Source organism: Schistocerca serialis, chromosome 7 (assembly GCF_023864345.2).
Source record: "Schistocerca serialis cubense isolate TAMUIC-IGC-003099 chromosome 7, iqSchSeri2.2, whole genome shotgun sequence".
Lineage (NCBI taxonomy): Eukaryota > Metazoa > Arthropoda > Insecta > Orthoptera > Acrididae > Schistocerca > Schistocerca serialis.
The window spans coordinates 332993042-333019086 of NC_064644.1; the positions used below are offsets into that span (position 1 = coordinate 332993042).

Sequence of the window (26045 nt, forward strand, 5' to 3'; positions counted from 1 at the left end):
ACATTATTAACATTCTACTTCTTTATTCTTCATGTCTACATATTTATTTTGCAATGTTATTGAGTATCAGAGGCTGTGCAAGAAGTATGGAGCACCACAGAGATACTGCACAGCAAAGTGCTATCACAAGTTGCCAATGAGATACTAAGAAGAAGCCATGCCTCCTGTACTTCCAAGGCTCTCTGCCCTGAAATAGCATAAACAGAGGCCAGGAGGGTAGTCCTGTTCCAGGTCGGATACTGTCCACTTCCAGGAAGTTCCTGTTGGAGTAACATCATTGTGCTGCCTACTCATTGTGACACAGTCCATGTCAACCGTTGGGGAGTAAAGACACTTCCACGTCCTGTGAACTGTGCCTACATGCCAATGCTATCAGAACTGTGTCAACAAGTGTCTACAAACTTGTGTTTTCTAGTGACTGTAGTGAAGCTACAGTACAGCCATTCTGAACTTGTATCAATTTGCCACTCAGTAATCATGGCTCATTTAATATGTTCTGAGCCCCAAGTCCATATGTGCAGTTTCATTGTTACAGTTGAGCCTGGTGAGCAAAGATAAGTTTTGTTGCAATTAATAAAGTATTACTTATTCTGAGTATTCTAATTAACTGTTTTATCACTAGCCACCTTAGTGTCTAAGAAGCTGGAAACAACACATAAAGTGACGACGAGGGTGCAGCTCACAATTAGCACATTGAGGCAAAATGTGTAACACACCCTCTCTTGCAGCAGTGATATTTTTCTGTTTGTGTGTGTTGTTATATTGAGTGTTCATGACATCTCTTCTGGATGTGTCTTTAATGCAAGCTATACAATCGCAGGAACAAAGGATTGAACAGTTACTACAATACTCCACGGAATTGTAGCAGCACCACAGCTGCTGTCCCAGCCTGTTCAATTGGAAACAACAAACAGTTTGTAATTGCCTAAATTCAGAGAGATTCTGGGGCAAACCAAAGATTGGGCTGATTATGTTGCACAAATGATGGTGCATTTCAACACCAATGGTGTAACAGGTAACCAGCATATTTACCATTTTCTCTTCACCACAGGCTCAGCTGTATTCTGGTTGATAGTGAAACTGTTTTCAGATTGCCAACCTCATGAGATCTCCTATGAAGAGTTATTTGACAAACTGCCAAGTCATTTTAAATCACGAGTGCATACAGCAGCTGGTCATTATAAGTTTTACAGATTAAAACAGCAGCCAGGATAGTTCTACAAACAGTGGGTAACAGAACTTCACAGCCTTACCAGACAATACCACTTTCAGTTTCCATGTGGGTTAAGTTAACAGTGACATTGGGATGAGAGATGTGATTGCTCAGACTGTGTCTGATTCCCATATTCGTGCTGCCATACTATAGCATCAAGACCCTGACCTCAGCACAGTATTGCCAATTATTGAGGCACAGGGCATGGTCAATGTACCTAAGCATGATTTTCAAGCACCTGTAATACATGCTGTCAAGAGTACGATTGTTCAGAGGCCAACCTGCACCCCCCCCCCCCACCCCCCTTCTGCTCAGGTCAGATCAGATATCACCCAACGTCTAAGTCATGTGCAAACCAGTCGCACTGTCAGGTCCCAGTGCAGCCTGCACACTTGTGACAGTCCTGCTCATGTTGATTTCAAACACATGATAGGGCACAGTGCCCATGCTGCAAAGCCAAGTGGCAACCAAAGTCATGTGCAGTTGATATGTTTAAGTATAGATGTTGTTAGGCAGCTTTCACATTCCATGCCAGACAATGATTCTAATGTCTAATGAGGTGTATATTGTGTCTGTTGCACAACAGTCTGCTGATCCTGTTGTCAGATTGTCAGGACACAAACTCTGAACTTATCAATCGGTAATCCAATAATTTATGTGTTCAGTTGCGTGCGTTCAACATGTGTGTTAGCATAAAAAGTTCTCGGTTTACTTGCCGTGTCAAATTTGGATAAAATCCCAAGCTTTCGATGACTACCTCCGTCATCTTCGTCAGGGGTAAAACTGACTGTCGTGGACCGGTGAGGTTTCCGCTTTTATAAGCAGTGGACGGCTTCTCATTGGCTGGATGACGTCACGGTGAAACTGATGCGTACTGAGGTGGTGGCCTCTATATCCATTGATTTTGTTTGCGCGCTTTATCCAGCGTTGCTTGCAGCGCCATCCATCGCAACAGGTGGAGAACTGCGAGGAATGTAAGAAGTCTCCCTCTGTGCTCTTTCTATATCAATTGCGCGCTTCCATGCATTGCTGAGTGCATAACTGGAATCTCTGTTGAAATTATTTTCACAGACTCTAATTTCAACTGCTTCCCTGATGACAGAGTCCCAATAGTTTGAAGCGTGAGCAAGTAGTCTTGTTTCATCGAATAAAATCTTATGTTTATTTAACAAACTGTGCTCAGCCACCGCTGATTTTTCTAGATACCTGTATTTCAGGTGACGCTGATGTTCCACACTGCGGTCGGCAACAGTTCTTATAGACTGGCCCAAATAAATTTTGCCACACTCGCAAGGAATGCTGTAAATTCCCGGTACTCTCAGGCCAAGATTATCTTTCACGGGTCGCAGCATTTCCTTAATCTTCCTGGGTGGCCGGAAGACTGGTCTGATTCCTTGCCGGCTCAGGACTCTGCCGATCTTGCTGGTCGTTGCACCGCAGAATGGTAGCCGCGCGATGTGTTGGTCCTCTTGATCTGTTTGAACAGCGTCCTTTCTTGGTTTCTTCGCCAGAGTAGATCTGATATCATGAACAGAATAACCATTTTTTATTAATACCGTCATCAGATGGTTAATCTCGGAGCCGAGATGATCCTTGTCCGAAACAGTCCTTGCTCTGTGTACCAAGGTGTTCAGCATAGCTCTCTTCTGAGCTGGGTGGTGAAAACTATGCGCGTTTAGATATAAATCTGTATGCGTCGGTTTTCTGTGCACAGAATCTCCGAGACGTCCATCTGATTTTCGCTCCAACAGTACATCTAAGAAGGGTAACTATCCATCCTTCTCCACCTCTTTCTCCACGTCTTTCGCGACGGAGTCCTTGCATAAAAGACTTTGTAGTCATATTAGTTTCCTCTACGGGGAGGATGTAGCGCGCAGCGTTCGTCGGCTGGAGAAGCTGCGCTTGAAACAGTCACAGCTGCTGAGTAATCTGGCTTTTCTACAACGTTGTCGTGACAAGGAGGTTGTACCAAATTTCGCAGTTGTCAAACATCACATCCGAACTGCTGCAGTGAATAGAATTTTGCGAAAGACAAGTCATGCGATCGCCAGGGAGAGGATACATCATACGAGGTATGAACTGGATGCCAACGCTCGGTCTTTATATAGCTGCCATCTGTTTTGTTCTGCAGTTTTGTCACCGTGGGACTGGGAATGGGTAGACACAACCTTGGCTGCACATCAGCGAGCTAATTTAAGCAAGACTACAGCAAAACAGGCTGATAAATTTGTGCACCTAAACCGGGGAAAAGGAACTTCTGGGTCCAGCGACGCACATCGCACTGTTATCAACTTCTCCGACAAGGAAATTGACGACGCCACCATCTCGGTTCTCAGTAAGGGACTGAACTTTTCTCCAGCTCCACAAAAGCTACCAGTGGCCGAGATTATCAGTGGAGTAGAACAAGCGGTTCGGCACCTTCCTGAAGAGGCAGCAGATGAGGTAAGGCTTGCAACTAGTCGGATTTTAGCAACAGCCAAGTCTCCTAAGCCCAATGTGAGCAGAGTGGAGAAACTGGCATTGAAATCGTTGGGGAAGGATGAAGAGTTAGCTGTACTACCAGCCGACAAAGGGAATGCCACAGTTATCCTCAATGCTACCGATTATCATAAGAAAGTGGCCATATTATTGGACGATGCCACGTACCGTATTCTTAAACGGGATCCCACAGCAGCACTTAGTAGGAAGACAGGGGAGCTACTGAAGAACTCTGGCCTCGCAGAAGAACTAGTCAAGAACCTACGACCAAGAGCACCAAGGCCACCCAGGTTATATGGTCTACCCAAAGTCCATAAGGATGGGGTTCCGTTGAGACCTATTGTTAGTGCTATTGGGTCTCCTACATATCGGTTGGCAAAATACATAACCAAATTATTAGCACCTATAGTCGGCCACTGTAGTCATCATATTACTAACTCAAAAATGTTTGTTGACATTATAAAGCAGATGAGGATAGGTCCGAATGACATCATGATCAGCCTAGATGTGGTCTCTTTGTTTACAAAGGTTCCAGTGGAAGATACGTTAAAAATGTTGGCTGCTCATTTCTCTCCTGAAATACTGAAGTTATTTCGACACACTTTGACGACCACCTATTTTTTTTATGGTGGAAAATATTATGAAATGATTGACGGAACAGCCACGGGTTCGCCACTGTCACCAGCCATAACTAACTTCTTCATGGAGGATTTCGAAGAACGAGCGTTGAACAGTGCTCCCTTACGTCCATCCTGCTTCTTCAGGTATGTTGACGATACATTTTTAATCTGGCCACATGGCAATGAGGCAATTTGTTGAACATTTGAATGGTATACATCGGAACATAAGATTTACAGTGGAGGTGGAGAAGGATGGAAAGTTACCCTTCTTAGATGTACTGGTGGGGCGAAAATCAGATGGACGTCTCGGACATTCTGTGCACAGAAAACCGACGCATACAGATTTATATCTAAACGCGCGTAGTTTTCACCACCCAGCTCAGAAGAGAGCTATGCTGAACACCTTGGTACACAGAGCAAGGACTATATCGGACAAGGATCATCTCGGCTCCGAGATTAACCATCTGACGACGGTATTCATAAAAAATGGTTATTCTGTTCGTGATATCAGATCTACTCAGGCGAAGAAACCAAGAAAGGACGCTGTTCAAACAGATCAAGAGGACCAACACATCGCGCGGCTACCATTCTGCGGTGCAACGACCAGCAAGATCGGCAGAGTCTTGAGCCGGCAAGGAATCAGACCAGTCTTCCGGCCACCCAGGAAGATTAAGGAAATGCTGCGACCCGTGAAAGATAATCTTGGCCTGAGAGTACCGGGAATTTACAGCATTCCTTGCGAGTGTGGCAAAATTTATGTGGGCCAGTCTATAAGAACTGTTGCCGACCGCAGTGTGGAACATCAGCGTCACCTGAAATACAGGTATCTAGAAAAATCAGCGGTGGCTGAGCACAGTTTGTTAAATAAACATAAGATTTTATTCGATGAAACAAGACTACTTGCTCACGCTTCAAACTATTGGGACTCTGTCATCAGGGAAGCAGTTGAAATTAGACTCTGTGAAAATAATTTCAACAGAGATTCCAGTTATGCACTCAGCAATGCATGGAAGCGCACAATTGATATAGAAAGAGCACAGAGGGAGACTTCTTACATTCCTCGCAGTTCTCCGCCTGTTGCGATGGATGGCGCTGCAAGCAACGCTGGATAAAGCGCGCAAACAAAATCTATGGATATAGAGGCCGCCACCTCAGTACGCATCAGTTTCACCGTGACGTCATCCAGCCAATGAGAAGCCGTCCACTGCTTATAAAAGCGGAAGCCTCACCGGTCCACGAAAGTCAGTTTTACCCCTGACGAAGATGACGGAGGTAGTCATCGAAAGCTTGGGATTTTATCCAAATTTGACATGGCAAGTAAACCGAGAACTTTTTATGCAAGGACTCCGTCGCGAAAGACTTCATAGTCATAACATGTGTGTTAATTTACAGTTAGATACTGGTGCTACTATTATGCTGCTCAACCACTCTACATATGAATAGTTATGTACTCCACAGCTTCACCAACCACATAACCTGTTGTCAGCATACAGTGGACAATCTATTCCTGTGCTTGGGGTGTGCAGATTACCAGCCACATTCCATGGTACTACTAAAACAGTGTTATATCAGATGTGGTGGTCTCGCAAGTCTACTTACATTTTTGGCATAGATTGCTTTGATGTTTTCAAATTGTAAATTCAGAGGAAGGTGTTGTAAATTAATTCATCTGGGTTTATGGCCAATATTAATACATTATGTGACTAGAACAGTTCTCTGTTCCATGGTAGTTTAGACAAAGCACACAGGTTCGAGGCCCATGTGACAATGAAAGACAATGCGCAGCCCAAGTTTTTTAATGCGTATCCTATTCCTCATGCATTACAGGAGCGGGATGCTGCAGACTTGCAGGACAGTGCAACAAACCAGTGTCGGCCAGCAAATCAGCATCACCCCTGGTAGTCCTTACTAAATTAATGGGTGGGCGGAGTCCCTGAGCAGACTTAAAATCAACCATCAACCCACAAACTTTTGTTGATTCTTTTCCATTGTCCCATCCTGATGATCTGATGGGCAAATTAGGTCATGGTCATTTCTTTTCAAAAACTGATCTCCAGAAACCCTACCTGCAACTGCTTTTCGATGAAGAATAAGAGAAGATTTCTGTGATCAACACACACAAGGGATTAATCCAGTTTCAGCAGTTACCATTTGGTAATACTTCCACACCAGCTATTTTCAAGAAGTTACCTTGAACAACTGACCTTGTAAGTAAACTATGGTTCCAACTATTTAGATGATATCAACAACGTAGGAGAAGACATATTTCTGCTTACCATAAAGTAGACACGTTAAGTTGCAAACAGGCACATTAAAAGACACTTACACAAGCATTTGGCCACAGCCTTCATCAGTAAAAGAAAGACACACTCCATCCATAAACACAAGCAAGTAAACCTCATGCACACAAAACTGCCTACTCCAGCATCTCGGGGTGGAATCTTCTTAACACAAAGAAGCCATCTGTCTTTTCCTACACTACAGATATTACTCCCTGGAGTTTCCAATGTTTTATTTAGATAATATAGTTATCTCTGGTCATATGCCACCAGAACAGTTACAAAATTTTGAGGCACTGTTTCAAGTGTTGACCAAAGTGGGAACTGACATGCAACCATTCAATGTGTTCCTTCTTTCTCAATGAAATTGAGTATCTTTGCCATGCGATTAACTCTTACATGGCATTCATCCATCACAGTTGCACTTACTGACCATTTGTAACTTGCCTGTGCCAACAAATGTATCACAATTGCAAGCTGTGCTAACCTATTACATCCATTTTATTCCCAATGCTGCTCAGATTGCAGAGACTCTACACTGGTTGTGCCATGAGAGCATTCCATTCTTATGGTTGGCCAAATGTCAGAGCACTTTCCAGTGGCTGAAAGATGCACTACTAAGTGATAGGTGTTAAGTCCTCTTAAACTCCAGCAAGCCTTTCATTCTTGCAGCAGATGCCTCTTCTTATGGCACTGGTGTGGTGTTGGGTTTCAATGACAGGCCACTGTGTTTGTGTTAAGACACTGACCTAGGCCCAATGCAGCTACAGATAACTTGAAAATGATGTATTGAATATTATTTATGGTGTCACTCATTTCTACCAATACCTATACGGTTGCTGCTATTCTCTAGTTATGAGACCACAGACCACTGACGGCTCTGTTTAGGTCCTTCCAGCCTGTTCCAGCATGTACAGCACAGAAGTTACAATGGTGAGTGCTTCTCTTGTCCAATTACCAGTACGAATTGTCACATCAACCCACTACCAAACACTCCACCACTAACCTCCTGTCAGGACACCTTATTGGCTCTGATGCTCTGTTTGATTCCTCTCATCACACTGATTCAGAAGAAATCCAGCTTTTTGAAGATTTTCTGGTCACCTTCCACCGTGTGGCACATGAAATGACATTGGACCCTGTGCTGTAGATGGTGCTCAAGTTTGTTCGTCATGGGTGGCTGTGGAGCCTGAAAGGAGACCAGCCACCCAGTTGCTTGTCACAACTTCGCTCATCAGCGTGCCATCTCTGTACAGATGGGTGTCCTCCTGATTCACACTGAAAATGGCAATGTAAAAGTCATGGTCCCTCACTCCCTCCAGTGGGAAGTTCTTTGGCTGTTGCACCAAGGACATTGGGGTATTGTCCACACAAATCAGTTGGCAAGGTGCCGCTGTACATGGCCAGAAATGTGTGCACAAATAGAGGCCATGACTTCGCAGTGTGCAATGTGTGCAAAGTATCAGTCAGCTACTCTAAAGGGGTACTTTGACTGGTAACATCCTGATGGACCTTGGCAATGCCTGCACACAGAGTTTGCTGGGCCATACTGGAACATACGCTGACTAGTGGTTGTCGATGCATACAGCAAGTTTCCCTATGTTGTTCCAATGAAGTCTACCACATCAGTCAGAACAGTATCAGCTCTTACGTTGATGTTCTGCTATGAAGGCTTACCTGAGGTTATAAGTGTTGGATAATGGGCCGTAGTTCATGTCTTGTAAGTTTGAACAGTTCTGTGCAGACAATGGTATTCAGCATGTCCTTACAGCTGCCCCCTTTCTGTTCACAGATCCAACACACAGCCAGGGCACACAGCAGCCACCACAGACATTGCCTCCTGCAGCACTGTCAAAACGGCAGCAGGAGATGCCCATAGAAGTTGACCTGGTGCTGCCACCAGCTTTGCAAACGTGCTGGCAGCCCATAACACAACCAGCAACAGGATCATGCCCAACTGCTTGGCCAGATGCCCCAGAGAACCCAGCCTTCATCTCCTCAGGCCCGCCTGATGGATTTTCTGTCTCTGCCGCCCAAGTGCAGCCTGTGGTTGGCTTCAATGTCAGTGTTTACAACCAAGTGTTGGGTAGATACCTGGTTGTGGGTGGGTGCTCGTTGCCAACCGAAGTTTTGGCACTTACCTCCACAACTGCGTTGGTCGTTCATCCTCCCCCCACACCATCATGTCGTGGGGCACTATCGAGCGTCAAGAACAGTGCAATAAGTATTAACCAACGCAGAGATACTGCACAGCAATGTGATATCATGAGGTGCAAATGTGATGCTAAGAAGAAGCCATGCCTCCCATAGTTCTGAGGCGGCACCACTGCACCTCTAACCTGAAGTACCATCACTAGAGGCCAGAAGAGCAGTTCTGTTTAAGGTCAGGACTGTATGGAGGATGATCGATGACAGTGAACCCAAGATCTTAGATTGTTGCAGCATTCATGTGTGGTCTGACATTGTCATGCTGAAGGGTGCTCCATGAGTGGAAGAACTCTTCAAATTCGAAACTCAATTACAGCAAGCTATCTCTTACACGCCAACATAGTTACATTATACACCACCATATTACATACTATAATTCAGAGCCCTCTAGCAGCAGAGGGTTGCAAATACGTAAAGATGAAGAATAAAGATGCAGAATGTTAAAAAGCTTTTGAGTTTTCACATAAAAAATTTGGAAGCATTAGCTTTCAGCATGGCCTCATACTGAATGCTTAATAAATGCATTTGCTGCTTGTGACTCATCATTTATAGCCCTTCCATTTAATTCATCAGTAATGTTATACTGGTCTGTTTCTCATTTCACTACATTCCATACAGCTCTAAGTCTGTTGTCGGAATTACTAGTTCCCAGCACAATGTGCATGTTCCTTTACTCATTAATAATTTTTCTTAGTAATTTTGAGTAGTTTTTGCAGTGTGAAGCTACTGCAAGAGCTTCACTTGTTCTTGCAACAGATACAATTCCCTTTTCCCTTTGCAAGATACTTTACTCCCTCTAACGATCCATGGTTTTTCAAATGGCTGTTTGATGTCCTTTCTGATTAGCATAAGCAGAAAGCTATTTTCAAATATTTTACAGTCTATTACTGTATTAGTTCAATAACTAAAAAGCCCATGCCAGACAGAGAAATCCATCACAATTCATTTGAATGCCTCGGAACATTCAGCTACTGAAATGGTACAATGTCAATATTATATTGGTTCAAAAAATCATAAGAAACGTGCAAAAGTGGAAAATCCACAATGGAATTACAAGCCTAAGTGCCCAGAGACAACAGTGACATACGCATGTGAATTATGCATGTATGACTGTGTGTTTGTTACCTCTTCTGAGTTGGGCTTCAGTGCTCAGTGACAGCAGTGACCATGTGTGTGGGAGTTGTGTGTTTATTTTATTCTCCTTTTCTCTACTTCTGATGAAGGAATTAGTCTGGTACTTTATGCAACATTCAACTTTTAAATGTGTTTGTCTACTGCTGAGTGTCGCCTCTTTGAGGTGAGTAGCAACCTATTTTAAACCATACAAAATTCCATTGAGTATAACTGTAAATCAGCAGTCAGTGTCTTACCTAGTTGGCATCAGTACTGCAGTGGCTTTAATCACATTTGAAACATCATGGACTCACCAAACCATCACTATCCCAAGCTGACCATTATCTGATACCATATAACAATCAACGGCATATTTACTGCTGAAGCAAAATATGAACAATTGATTCAAGAATTTCTTGATCCATAATGTCTCAAACCACAGTAACAAATATTTTTGAGCTCAATATATTTACAAATTTTGATTTTACAATACAGAATGCAGCAAGTTTAATAAAGCAAGATGTTCATTCAACATTCTAGAAAAGTGTGTTACGAATTTTAGTTTCTTTTGGCACCAAGATATATTAGATGTGCTATGAATTGCATGGTGGATATCACTGTAAAAGCCTGCAGCTATGTCCAAATTCTTTAGTGCACAATTGATTGCAATTGCAGTAATCCAGTCAGTTAACGTATTTGATCATCCACAAAGTTTGGAGTCCATTATGTCAAGTAATTGGGCAACATCCGTCTTAGTAATAAAGGAATTGAGTGGATCACTAATATTATGTGTATGTTTTAAATTGACTGTTAATGACCAATCAATCATACATTCATATCCAGTTCCCAGACCAGGAGAGTTACTGTCAAAATTAACTGGAGGGAAGGTGGCATTTCTCAAATATAGATTTATCAGATGCCTACCTGTAGCTGCCATTGAATAAAGAATGACAAATTTTACATAATGATGTTGTACAAATATCTATGGCTTCCATTTGGTGTTGCAAGTGCAATACCATATTTACAGTGTTAGAGAGACAAACTCACAGCATCACTGCCATGTCACACAAATTGCCTTGATGACATCATAGTGACGGGTAACAGAAAAGCCGAGCACCTGAAGACTTCACATGTAGTATTTTGTTGCTTACGAGACAAAGGTTTACAGTGTAATCTAAACAAATGCAGGTTTTTTGAAGAGAAAGTGAAGTACCTGTGAAGGGGGCATCATGCCTACAATCTAGCCGCTGTTGGTGAACTGCCACACCTCAACAATTAAACAAAACTGCAAGCTTTCTTTGGGAATGTTAATTGTCAGGTGAAATTTATTGTGCAAGCATCTGATCTTACGCATCCTCTCATCAAATTTGTCACATTCACATGATGTGAGGCAATTCAAGCAGACATTTCAAATGCTAAAATGCAAGCTCTGATCAGCACTCTGTGTGCCTAGAAGTACTCCTGAAAGAACATTAGTGATAGAAGACACACTCCAATATGGCCTCAGTGCACTACTTGCTCTTCAGAATCCAGATGGGTCACAGCAACCCTTTTATTTTGCTTCAAAGATGATAATACTAAAGAAAAATAAAGAAATTCCTTTATCAAACAATGGAAATGGCAGGTCGGATTATTAACAATGTAGGAAACGACAGATTGCTACTTGCTGTAAAGAGGACGTGTTAAGTTGAAGACAGACACAATTACAAAACACTTACATAAAGCTTTCGGCCACAGCCTTCATCAGTAAAAGAGACACACACACACCATTCACGTACACAAGCAAGCACTCCTCATGCACATATGACTGACAACTCCAGTATCTCTGTCACAGGTTTATCCTAACCCATCAGGGGCTGGGCCACCTGGGAAAGCAGCCATGTCATTTACCAGCACTACTGCAATCATTGCACTGCTTTTTACATTGGTATGACTACCAACCAGATGTCCACCAGGATGAAAGGCCACTGCCAAACTGTGACTAAGAGCCAAGTAGACCACCCTGTGGCACAACATGCAGCTGAACATAACACACTTGACTTAATGGCTGCTTCACTACCTGAGCCATCTGAATCTCCATCTACATCCATACTCCGCAAGCCACCCGAACTGTGCAGATGAGAGTTGTCTTTATAACACATTCTCCACTCGCATAATTATCCTGACCTTAGCCTACAGTAACTACTTTCCCCACACCCTCCACCCAACAGTTTCCACCCGCTCTGTCCTATTATCTCCACCCCATTTTCATCTCCCACCCTGTTTATTTAATTTGCTGCCCTCTGCAAACACATCCACCCGTCTTTCCCTGCTCCTGTCCTTTTTCACTCAATTTTTCTCCACCTCCCTGCCCTACAACATCCTGACACTGTGCCTGTTGGCATTCTAGTCTCTGCACACTCGACCAGACAGCATTCATCTCTCTCCCCACCCGTAACTGCTATCCCTTCCCCTTCCCCGCACCCACCAGGTTGCTGTTTGCGTCCCTTGTGATAGTTGCATTCCAGCCTGAGATGCTAGAAATGTCGGTCATGTGTGGATGAGGTGCGCTCGCTTTTGTGTATGAATGGTGTGTGTCTCTCTTTTACTGATGAAAGCTGTGGCCAAAAGCTTTATTAAGTTTCTTTTATTGTGTCTGTCTGCAAAGAAATTCCATATATACACATAAAGTACAAAATTCTATCTAGCCACCAATGACAAATTATCCCTTGCACTAGTTGGTTACAGGGTCAATAACCCAGTAAAGACAACTCAAAGATTACTGAGCTCTGTTTTTAAGACTGTATACTATTGAGCTCTATTACACACCAGGAAAACAGACTAATGCCAATCATGAGTCAGGAATTACCCATGGTTTTAGAGTTCCCGCATTTGACAAAGGAGAAGTCATTTGCTTCCAACAGGATTCAACCCTTTCAGGGGACAATTCATCATCGTAAGCATCTTCAGTGCTGGGCAGTAGAGTTTGTGAACCTCAATGATGCTGAGGGCTCTGCAAGCAGCAGTGTAGCTATTGGCAGAGCCAGCCAGTCTGGATAGGCTTCAGCAGAAGGGCCTGTTGAAGAATGTGCCACAACTTATGGAGGGTACGACTGATTTTTCACCAAGGAACTCTAACAGCAGTGGTTGGGTAGGTGAACTGCAAACACCAATTTCTCGAGCTGGGGGCTGAACAGCACCACAAAACCTCTTCTACTGTAAGCTCTGGGCATACTTCAGGGAACATCATCAGACAAGGCAGAGGAACACTGTGTGTTTCAGAGAATTAAGGGTCTTGGCTTTATTGGCTGTACTGTGAGGAAGATACACACTTCTATTTAGAAATCCTCAACCTCAAGGTGTGTCACATACTGATTGGGTGGATAGTTGTTAAGATAAAACAGTCGCTACAGGGTAACTGGTATCCACATAGAGGAAAAAGAGAGCTAGGTTTTGTCTAATGTCCTCCTGACCTCTCAGGTAAATCACTGCTGCCAAGAGACAAGGGCAAGACGACTATTGCTAATCAATGGCTCCCACAGGGACTTCTGTACTGCAGTGGAACTTAAATGGATTCTTATCACATATGGAAGAATTGCAGTTCTCTGTCCACAGTAAAATACTGTAATTGCTTACAAGAAACTCATTTTAAAGCCACTAACAAATCTGTGTTAAGGGGCTCCCATCCCTACAGAAAGGGTGATGTAAGTGGAAAGAGGGATAAGGGTGGGGTGGCTATTTTTGTCAAAGACAGACATCACTCCTTTCCAGTCCCTCTTCCCCTGACATACAAGCAGCTGCAGTGAAATCCTCACAAGTGCTAAGATCACAGTGGGTTCTTTATACCTTCCACCACACAATCTTCTAGTTGAAGATGCGCTAACAGAGCTTTCCCATGTATTCCTTCAACTGTTACTTCTAATGGATGTCTTCAATGGGCACAATGTACTGTAGGACTCAGCCAACAAGTGCACCAGAGGTCGACTCATTGAGCACCTCCTCCATTTAGAGGTATGCGTCTTTTGAACTCCAGTCAGATCTGACACATCTTTCTACAGCTACTGGGTCACTTACAGCAATAGATTTTTGCTTTTATTCTCCAGCTATTGCACACACTGTTCACTGGGATGTGCTTACAGAGTTCTCTTCTGGAGTGTATCCACCTGATGAATAAGAGAGTGATCAACTTGATACCACAAAGGCAGATGCTTCAAAGAACAAATTTAACTGGATACAATCAGAATGACATCTTTGAACAACAGGAAAGTGCCCAGGAGAAGGTGGACCACATTACTTGTGTGATCCACTGAACTGCTGCTAAATCCATTCCAGAGTCTAGCAACCATCTCAGTTGATGATCTGTTCTTTAGTGGAATGAAGAATGCCACTTGGCAGTGAGAGCCAAGGAGTAGTTTAGTGGAAAATCTTAATGACTTCAGTATTGTGGGAGCACAAGCGCAGCGAATGAAAAGAAAAAGGGTTTCTTGGAAGACATTCATGACTTCCATTAATTGGTCCATTTCCACTACACAAGTTTGGTAATCAATAAGGGCGATTTTGGGCAATGGCCTTATTGAGGAATGGGGTCTTAGTGGACACACTTAGACACAAGGCTTAAGTTTTAACTGAACTCTTTTTTAACATCACTGCATCATCAGGAAAAACTCCTGAGTTCAGGCATTCCACAGAACTGTAGAAATCAGAAGGCTCAACTTCTTCTCATGTAATGAGGAGACCAAGAATCATCCATTCCCCATGGTTGAATTGGAGTCAGTTCTGTCAAAAGCCAGAGATGCTGCTCCAGAACAGATAAGATCGATTATTTTATGCTTCATCATTTGTGCTCTGGAGCCAAAGACAAATTCCTATCTTGTTTCAGTCATATCTGGTGTGATGGACAATACTCCACCACTTGGAAGGCAACAATATTAATTCCCTTGTGGAAACCAGACAAGAATCATACCAGCCCTAACAATTATCGGACTGTAGTTCATACCATCTGTATGGGTAAAACTCTTGAGCACACCTGGCTCATCAAATCCCATGATAACTCACATCGCTCCCAGTGCTGTTTCAGGCATTATTATCCTAACCTTCATAACTTACTTCTACTGGAGTTGGCAACGTAAGAGTCTGTCTTATACTGAAACCTTGTAGTTGGTATGTTTTTTGACCTACAAAAAGTATACAACGCTTGGAGAAACAACATCCTTTGCCAGCTTCATAAATAGGGACTGCATGCATGTGTGCCACTTCTTATTCCGTCCTTCCACGGAGGTAGATGCTTCCACTATTCTGTTGAAGATGGCTTGTCTGATCACTTTGTTCAGGAAAATGGGGTCCCCCCCTGTCAGTGTACACAGTGTCACACTGTTTGAAACACCTATCAATAGCATCTTCTCTGCAGTCAGAAGCCTTGTTAAAAGTTCTTTGTTTGTTAATGACTTCTCAATCTTCTAGTGTTTGTCTAATCTTACAATCACAAGGCTGACTATCAGGAGGCAGGAAACTTGGGCCAATAAAGCTGGTTTTAGGTTTTCACCAAAGAAAACTACTTGTGTCAATTTTAACTGTACACATCAAAATTTTAACCAACCAGAGCTCACAATAGTGGGCAATATTTAAATCTTAGGGAGAATGTGCACTTTTTTGGGCCTATTATCTGACCTGAAATTAACCTTGTAACTGCACCTAAAAGACATGCAAACAAAGGGCTTCAAATCATTGAATATTTTTAAATGCCTCAGTCGAAATGCTTGGCAAGGTGACACATCACGTCTCTTACAGTTTTATAGGGCATTTGTCAGATTATAATTACATTACAGCAGTGTGGTTTATGGATTAGTATGTGCCTCCTGCCTCAAGGTGTTAGATGCTGTCCACAAGATGGGCTTTTGGATATCAACTTGAGCCTATTGGACAGACCCTGTTCAGAGTCTGCACTCAGAGATTGGTGAACCACCACTCAGTGTCTTGTTCTGGCTCAACAGGCCCTGAAAACCTTAGCACTGTCCTGATCACTGGCTTTAATGCAGTGGTCCATCCCAACACTGAGCAGCTGCTCAAGAATTGGCCCCATTTGGGAAGTAAGTGTTACTGACTCTCTTACAGATCTGGATGTATCGGACCTCTGAATACACAGTTTCTCATCTGTTCTGACCAGCTTAGTGTACTACAAGCAGTACATCAAACATATCCAGTAGATGAGATGATTCTGATCATGATACCTTACAGCAGATCCAACAATAAGACAAGGATGTGGTCTTTTGCTGGACATCAGGACGCTTTAGGATATAGGGAAACGACACAGCAATCAAAGCAGCCAAAGGATAATGTAAGGATGATGTTGTACTCTGATGTGCTGTCCCATTGCATTCTGCCATCTCATTGTCTGGCAGAAGAATCATATGCTAAGGGGAAATTGAATGGCTGGAAGTGGCAAACAACAAACTGTGGTCAATCAAATCAACCACACAGGCATGCCAGACTACATGCCAATCAAACAAATGGATGGAAGCACTGCTTCAAAGCCTGTGAATAGGACACTATCCATTAACAAATGGTTTCTTCCTCCAGTGGGAAGTCCACCTCTCTATACAGTTTGCAGTGTACTGACATAAGGACAACCCTCAGTTTGTTTGGAGACTCCACACGATATTACTGAATGAAAATATGCAAAATATGTCAACTTATTGATCTGCCTCTCCCCAAGATTTTCAACGATTCTACTAAGTGCAACTGTGGCTGAAGTAAGTTGTTTTAGGAGTTCCCAAACGTGCTTTTTCCAATTTAAATTCTCATCAGTGTGGACACCTAAGAATTTTGAAGTTTTCACCTTACTCATATTTCCTCACTATGAACTATACTTGTCACTGGCGTAGTACCCCTAAAGTGCAGAACTGAATATGTTGTGTTGTTTACCATTTCTTCCATTTTTGTATGTGCACTTGGACTGGTTATGCAACACTAATTGTTTACACACACGAGGCACAACATTGGACCTAAGACTGAGCCTTGGGGAACCATATATGTGATTCTCCCCCCCCCCCCCCCCCCCCCCCCCTGTCAGATTTACGTCCCCAGACTATACGGGTTGAATTACTATGTAGAAGTTCCTGCATTATTTTGGTTAGGTATGAAATTATCCATTTATTGGCTATACCCGCAATCCCATAAAACTTCAATTTATCTAGGCGGATATTGTGACGCACACAGTCAAATGCCTTACATAAGTCGCAGAAAATACCAACTGGTGTTATTTTATTATTTAACGGTTATAAAATCTGTTGAATAAAAATGTAAATGGCATTCTCAGTACAGTAACTCTTCTGAAACTCATGCTGTGAGTTTCTGAGGATGTTATTGTTGGTAAGATGAGGCACTATTCAACAATACACATCCTTCTCAAAAATTTTGGAAAATGATGTCAGCACTGAAGTAGGTCACTAGTTATTGACACATCTCTTGTTACCTTTCTTAAAGAGAGATTTGTCTTTGCATATTTCATTGTCTCTGGAAAAATGCTTTGGGTTTACGTATATTGTATAAGACCAAGCTTATTATAAACGACCAAATCTTTAGTTCTCTACTGGAAACACCATCGAAGCCAGATGAGCTTTTATTTTTGCGAGAATATGTAATTTTCTTAATTTAAGAAGGAGAAGTTGGTGGTACATTCATATGATTAAAATTTATGAGAGTCACTCTTTCAACATATTGCTGTGATTTTTCTATTGAATTGTTTGTTCCTATGCTTTCTACTCTACTTAGTAACTCATCATTTATAGCCATTCTATACAGTTCAATTGTTGTGTTATCCTGTTCTGTGGCTGGTTGACCTGTCTCTTGTTTCACTACGTTCCATATCGTCTTAAGTCTGTTGTCAGATTTACTGATTTCTGACATTATGTGCATGTTCCTTGATTTTTTAATAATTTTTCTTAGTAATTTTGACTAGTTTTTGTAGTGTACAACTACAGCACAATCTCTACTTGTCCTAGCCAAAGGAGACACTTCCCTTTTCCTCTCACAAGATACTTTAATCCCTCTTGTGGTTTTATGTGGCTGTTAAGTGTGATCAGCTTATTCGGCAAGCTATTTTCAAATAATGATATGATTGTATCATCAAACAGATAATAGTTTATTTTAACATTTGGTTCCTTATAAATTTCATCCCAGGTCATCTCCCATTTGACTAAAAACACCTAAGAACTGGCACTAATTCTCTTTCTTAGCAATTACAGGACAATGTCTATAAAGGAGCATGGATGGTGTACTACATGGCCATCAGTTCTTGCATCCTGAGGTGAAGATGTCATGAGGTTCACACACACTGAGCTTCTGACCTCATGCCTAATATGGGCATGCAGCTTTGAGCAGAAGATGCCATGGATACATGCCACGATCACACACTCTTTTCCATGTTAAATGACAGTATATATTGCCTCTAAACTGTAAACCTTATCAATCCTTTGAAAGATTATGGTTTTATACACTGGCATAGAACTTCCTGTCATTTAAAAGAGAGGGAGGGAGGGAGAGAGAGCACATTTTGGTAAGACATTCAAAATGTGCAGCAACACATACGCTGCATATTTTCGCATAACGATACCCCATATATTTTCATGTTATTAAGATACCCCATATATTTTCATATTATTAAAGCATAAATTTGAATTTCACAAAGCACAGCATGTTGGTTTATGAAGCATTGAAATCGAGATTACAATGCGCTTTTGCAAGCCAATCGTAGCTCTTGCCAAGTGATCTTGCTAGCCAACGACACAAGATGTTCAGAGCATAGGACACGTAATGTAGTCAGCCAATAGCAACACCACTGTTAAGTAGCGCAAACAAAGGAAACACTGAAGTTTAAATTAATACATGTAGTGTGACAGTAAGAAAAGCTAATAAGCTTTCACATATACTACTGTATTGGTCTTGAAGATTAATAAGCTACAAGACAAAATTGAGCTTTCACATATAATATTGCTCTTTTTTTTGCATGTATTACACTTTAAGATACATCACATAAATGTGCCAGTAAAATTTTAAATAATGACAAAAAGGTCTGATTTTCTGGGCACAAAATTCTTCTAAGTGGCTGGTCCTCAAAGTGTTAAGTTTTAAATGAGAGTCAAATGCTCTGTGATTTAAGAAATTCATCGCACAATCTCACATGTAAAGTAATTTATATTGCGTAAAAGGAAATTTACTTTGAAAGTAACGCTGGATTTTCCTGTGATATGTTAGAAATAGCCTTGTTTTAGTAGTTGACAGTGAGCACCAGTAAACAAGCATTACTGCGTGTGCAAAGCTACGATTACATAGGAAGCCCATATGTTCGTATGTATGTGGTGTGTTAAAAAGTTCGGTGAATGGTGTCATATCTGAATGACAGCTTGGCACATGTGTGTGTGCATGTGCATGCGCAAGGTCTTCAGAGACTTGAGGAGAATTGATACGCAGCATGCACTGCATGTGACTGACTGTATAAACAGACTGCGACCAGTTGAACATAGACAGTGAGAGAGGAAGTGTCACAGTGCAATGGAGCAACGTGTAAACATCAAGTTCTGCTACAAATGGGGGAAGTCTGCAACGGAGACACATGGAAGTGCAGGTGTACAGGAGGAAAGCTGTGAGCAGAAAATGTGTTTACGAATGGTTTAAACACTTCCATGAAGGGAAGGAAACAACTGTGGATGAGCCACATTCATGTCAGCCATCAACAACCAGAACCCCAGAAAAGATCAAGAAACTGTGACAAATGCTGGCACAAGATCGGACACAGACTCTTAGATTGATTGCGGAGGAACTGGGCATCAGCGAGGTAAGCGGAAGATCTGCTCCCGGTTTGTGCTGCACAAGCTCACAGCAAGCAGAAAGCGAAACGGATGGAAACTGCTGACAATTTCATTTACATGTGTGACCAGGATACATTGCTTCTGAACACCATCGTCACAGGGGATGAGACATGGTGCTACCAGTTCAATCCAGAATCAAAATGGCAATCAGTGTATGGTGTTCGCCGTCTTCCTCGCAACCAAGAAAAGGCCATCTGCAAAAATCCAAGGTGAAAACACTGTTGAGCACCTTCTTCGACAACAATGGCACCATCCACAAGGAATTTGTTCCTGTAGGTCAAACCATCAATGCCGGATTTTACCAGTCTGTTTTGAACCAATTGCTACAATGTATCCGGTGGGTTTGGCCAGAGTTGCACAGGACTGGAGAATGGATGCTGCACCACGACAATGCCCCTGCACACTGTGCAATCAGTGTGTGCCAATTCCTGGCACAGAAGACAGTAACTGCTCTTGAACATCCTCTGTACTCCCCTGATTTGGCTCGTCTTCCTGTTTCCCCGTTTGAAGGCGGCCATGTAAGGTGAACATTGTGCAGATGTGAACGCCATCAAAAATCGTGTGACAGCCGTTCTGCAGTCAATTTCACAGGAGGCCTTTGCTGATAGTTTCCAGAAGCTGTATGAACATTGTCAAAAGTGTGTTGAAGCGGGTGGCGACTATTTTGAAGGCAATAAAGATCATTTGTTTGTATGTTTTGTTTTGTTTGTTGTCTGATATCATTCATCGAACTTTTTACACACATCATGTATATAGCATTAAAAGAAACACAACAACAGAGGATACTCCATGAGTGTTGGGATTTCATAAATTATACTAAAATGCATAATTTGGCTTGAAGTGCACATTCACATGTCCAGATTCGCAATGAAGTAAACCCAAAACTGATTTTAAGCTTTTCAGTGTGTGTTTCAGGATGCAAATTTTCTTGGTGTACCAATACTGTATTATCTCATGTTTGATTCTTTATTATGGTATAATGCCACACATGCCAGAAGATGAAAACATGCATTGGAAATTCAACAAACTGTTGAAACTAGCCAACAGTGTGAAATGAAACACTTTGTTTCAAATAAATTGACTGCCTCTGCAGAAAAGATTAATAAAAGTCAACTTTCTTTAGAAAACCAGCAAAAATAACTTCATTTTTCTACAAGGTGGTTAATGCTTGACTGCAAAAAATATGGAAATAAAATCAGAAAATAAACTAATTACATATTTTAGCCTTCCGTAATTACACTTCCCGGCCACAGAAATCTGTTTTGTTTCAATTTGATGTGAGAGCTGTAAACAAAGAAGAAACAGCAAAATCGCTAAATGTAAACACAAGTAATATGAAGATTACCCAACTACAACTCACATTGCTCTGCACATGCACAAATCTGGTAGCTTTGGGCGCCATAAAAATTTTCCTGGGTAGCATCTGGCTGTTTGTTGCTACTGCTGATACAACTAACCGCCACCCTTCAAGTAGCCAGAAGTGGGAGAAGGTACTGCTCATGCTGTGTCGTCTGAACAAGACATAGCCAGGGCAAAAGCACCATAGGTGCAAAGATGCGAGCTGGTGCCAATGCCATACAGATTGACCACTGCATGAATTCCACCAGTGCCACAGGTGGCGCTGAGGATGAAGATGTTGACTTCGCCTTGGCCAATTGCCAGCCAAGTAAATCCGCCAATGATCGGATGACAACGGACAGAAGCCTACTCGGAAGATAGAAGAGCAGCTCTCGCCCACTTCGTTATAGTCATCCTGCAGGACTTACTTAGACAGACAACGTTGTTTACTGAACTGAAGAGACAGCTGTTGTAAATTGCATTTGCTGTGTACTGTGAAGTTTACCTACAATTATTTGCAAATAGCCATTGAGTGCCTTTTTTGTGTTATATTACATCAAGTGTTGCAGAATTTATTATTCAAGAAGTCACAAAAATAAGTAAACCTTCTTAAATCATTTGTGTGACTTGGTAACTAATTTGTTGGAGTGTTGTAGCACCTTTGTTCTCCTATCCTGTTACCTGATCCTGGGGCACAGCTGCATAATGGTGGCAGGGAGAAATTGTCTTAGCAGTGTACTGCATCAGAAGCTGTTTCATGATCTTACGATCTCAGCCTCCACAGTAGTAGTGACAAGGCCTTTAAAAAACTGACAATGAGGGTTTACAAAAGCTCATATGCTACTCAACTGTGCAAGTGCAGCAGCCGCTGATAACTGCTCAGATGAACCTAAGGTAAACAGTTGTGATATCACACTCATTGGAAGCAGTTTGTAGTTACGAAGTACGGCATAGTCTTCATCCTAATGCCTTTGCCACATTTTGCTGTTAGCAGACACTTGCGTGTGCATTTCCTTTTGTTTGAGTATCAGTTCTTACCAGTCAAAATTACAAAAATTTAACTGGAAACCAAAACAAGGTAAAATTAATGGAATTCTAAAAAATTCCCAGTTTTTTTCCAGATTTCCCATTTGTCCCAGAATGTACACACCCTGTCACAACATTGTAAGGCTGCCTCATGAACAAGGTTGATAGCAGCTGGAGCTCACACACTAACAACTGGACCTGCAGCTCCCACTTCAGCCAGCATCGCACCCTCTAACAGAGGCCATATCCAGGACCACTCCACTGCGTCCCATCCCAAGGTCCACCAGCTATCTCAACTTGGATTGGAAGATGAAGGGCAGTGATGCAGGGCACATGTATGCCTCACCGTGATGATATATTCTACACCGAGGATATCATATCAGACTGCCCTACCTACGCCAGCTCATTGCTGTCAGGCTTTGGGCAGAAATGCCTCAATCCTCAGCTCTCTAGATGGCACTTAGTGTTGGTGGGGGTAGGGGTAGAGATGGAAGAGATTTGGTACTTCTCAGAGCTATTGATAATGCACCACCAGAGATATCCACACAGCTGGAGATGATCACTCCCAGGAGCCACTGAGCCACTGTGCAAGGATTAGGCAAGGACATCATAAGCCTCACTATGTCACATGGGCATGGCCAAGCACCTCATATCACAAATAACAGAGGGCCGCTATGGCAGTAACAGTCACTTATAGTACTATGCCTGCACACTGCCTACCTACAAGACATACTGTACTGTTTCTATGATGCAAAACACAGCTACACAGCTTGGACTTAGCTCATGGTCTCTACTTGGATTACGCTGCTCCACGACTCCTCAGTTTCATAAATTATTTGTATTTTATTCTACATTCATGTAATAAAATATGACTGTGGACCAATGTAGACATTGAACTCTTTTTATTTCCTGTGCTTGTACAAAAATCACTTTTTTTTGAAAATATAATGTAACTGGGTGGATAAAAAATCTACTCACCAAGTGGTGGCAGGAGAACACACATATAAAAAGTATTACAGTTTGCAAGCTTTCGGAGCCAGTGGTTCCTTTTTCTGGCAGAAAGGGTAGTATCAGGGATGAAGGAAAAGGAATGGTGAGATTTATGAAAAGGGGTGGAGTGCAGAGAAGTCACCCAGAAACCGAGGTCAGAGGAGACTTAGTGGACAGAATGTGAAGAAGAAGGAGCCACTGGCTCTGAAAGATTGCAAACTGTAATACCTTTTATACGTGTATTTTCCTACCGCCACTTGGTGAGTAGATTTCTTATCTGTCCAATTAATAGCAGACAGTTTCTGCAAGTCATAAGTCATTCACAACTGCTAAAAAGATTACAGGACTCACAACATAAAACAAACTGAATGGGTATTTTGATTCATAAAGATATGATTGAAAGTCACCAACTCAAATCAACACTCTTCTATCATGCAAAAAATCTCAGGCAAAGTAAGTTGCTACAAAAATATGGAAGGAGACGTTGCCTAAGAAGAAGCCTCAAGAGTGGGGCCTGCTTATTAAATCTTCTCTGTACAACACTATTTTGCCTGATTTGTGAACTGGTATTGACAGGTACAGAAACATGAATGGATAATATCTACAAATGACACTGGGTGTGTGTGCCAAAAATAACAGCTTAAATTAGTTGGTGTAACATTTTTGCTTTTGATGTAAATAACCTCAGAGACATATACAGGCTCTTTGACAATTCAATGCAGAGGCTGAAAAACCTACAGTTGCGTTGTAAAAAGAACTGTGGATATCAGTGATTGTTATTGTTCTTATTTCTTTTGAAATATGGAAGCAACTAAGTGCAATTTAATTGCACAAGTATGTACAATTTCATATAGCATCTAGCATTGTGTTATTATTTAATTTTTTAATTGTAATTTGTCAGTCTGCAATATATGTCTCTGTGTTAATACATTTTCCCTTTTTTGTTAAATTATCTTTTTGAAATAATAATGTTACTAACTTACTGTTTTCTGTCAGCCTTATTTTTTTCCCATATTCATCATATAGTTCTAGACCATTCAGTCCGACATAATACATGTCACCCCAAGTTGACAAAATTAAAAGCTGGAACACAAAACCTTCTGGCATCACAGGGGCTTCATATTCCTCATCACCTAAATCACTGTTGTCACTGTACCTAATTGACACTGGAGGAGGTAATAACCTCAATCCATTTTCCTCATTTTTTACTTTGTTCAGCTCTGAATTACTGCATGGTAACTGTGAAATGTTACTTAGAGCACTATCACTTGCTGCACTGTTCAATGGATAATCAATGTTTAATGAATCCAAAGTAGCATTATTTTCATTTCTCCTATCACAGCTCATTGCTCCATGATCCTGACATTCTGCATCAAACTCAAATGATGACGAAAGTGGAGAGTCATGTTGATCTTTTGTGTTACTGTATTCTTCACGGTCTGCGTCTACAGGCTCTGCAACAGGGCTGCCAGAGAGCTTCAGTTCCTGGACAAAGTTGAAGTGACAGTTTCCAGGAGCACGACGTATTGGAATAATTCCATCAACACCTGCTACCACAAGTTTTCCATCCAAATGCACAGAAATAATCTTCACCTGAAATTTTAGAATATTTCTGCAATTCTCAATGCAAGAACAGAGAAAAAGCACAAAAATCAGGCCATAAGTTTTTACATAAAAAAATTTGTAACTATTATAAAGGTGCACTAAAAATTATATAAATATAATCACACAAATACAATATCAATTATCAAATCATAAAGAGGTGTTGAAAGTAGATGATCCACTACAACACAATTTAAAAAATAGCTGCAGTTAAATTCTTGAAAAATCCTGTACACTAAGCTCGTCAAATGTGCAAAATGCAGGACTGAGATATATGAGAGAGAGGAAATAGTGTCCAACAGATGAATACTGGGTGTGTGTATGCTTATTAGTGAATCAGATGTCATTATGTACATATCATTCTAGGCAGCTGTGATAAATTAAACAATGTGATCTATTTTTGCTGAGGAAAAAGTTGTTATATTACAAGGCTACATTCCAAGACTACTGGTCCAAGGTCATTAGATAGCACTCGGTTTCAAATTATCTGCCCACAGTCACTGCATAAATGTCTATACAAACTCTGGGTTTCAAAAGGAGTCACTTATCTCAGCAGTGTCCTTTACATTCAGGAATACTTTAGCTATAATAGTGTGTAGCATTTTCATACAGTTTGTTAATTCTCTCTATGATTTTTACACTTTTATAAGAATGATTTGTTGTACTAATTCACTAAATAATGTTGAAGTACAAATTAATAAATCAACATATTTTATTATGTATTTATTTGCATAACCTTAAAGCAATTTTGATTTTCTTTATTTAATTTTTGTTGCTCCCAGATTTCTTTCATCCTTCAAAGGTGCCAGGCACCAAAGGCACTGTGATTTATACAAACATATTTTGGTTTTGTTATTCTTTGATTATGCTTTTCATATTTTGTAGACAACATATTTTTAAACCTACCCTTTTTAGTATCTACGTTGACTTCATTCTTCGCAAATGGAAATATAAGTTAAACAAAGGAATTACGATAACGAGTGAGGAATATCTGGATGTTCTTTTGTTTGCTGACGACATCGTTATTATTCAAAAGAATGAAGATGACCTCAAAATATCAGTATACCAACTAAACGAATTTTTGCAAAAAGTACAACTTTAAAATTTCTAGCAACATAAAAAAATAATGGCATTCAGAGGAAAATATTCAGTCAGATCAAAAACTGTTTTCAATAATTCAGTTTTACGACAAGTGTCTCAAATCTCTTATTTGATTTGGACCCTGATATTGAAAATAAAATACACAAATTCCAAGCTGTCTGTAGTACCATTAGCAGAACATTGGGCCATAAAGTACAAAAAGAAACCATCACGAAATTCTATAAAGTAATGG

General features: G+C 41.3%; 1 protein-coding gene across 4 annotated transcripts in view; it reads right to left on the reverse strand.

The window, feature by feature from the left end:
• Positions 1-26045, reverse strand: part of LOC126412744 (katanin-interacting protein-like) — a 354094-nt gene that overhangs the window by 55290 nt on the left and 272759 nt on the right. For all 4 annotated transcript variants that reach the window (XR_007575334.1, XM_050082483.1, XM_050082482.1 and 1 more), the window contains one exon: positions 24094-24703. Coding sequence is in view for 3 of the 4 variants with exons in the window: in XM_050082483.1 (XP_049938440.1) it covers positions 24094-24703 (610 nt within the window). In the remaining variant the exon portion in view is untranslated. The remainder of the gene's footprint in view (positions 1-24093; positions 24704-26045) is intronic.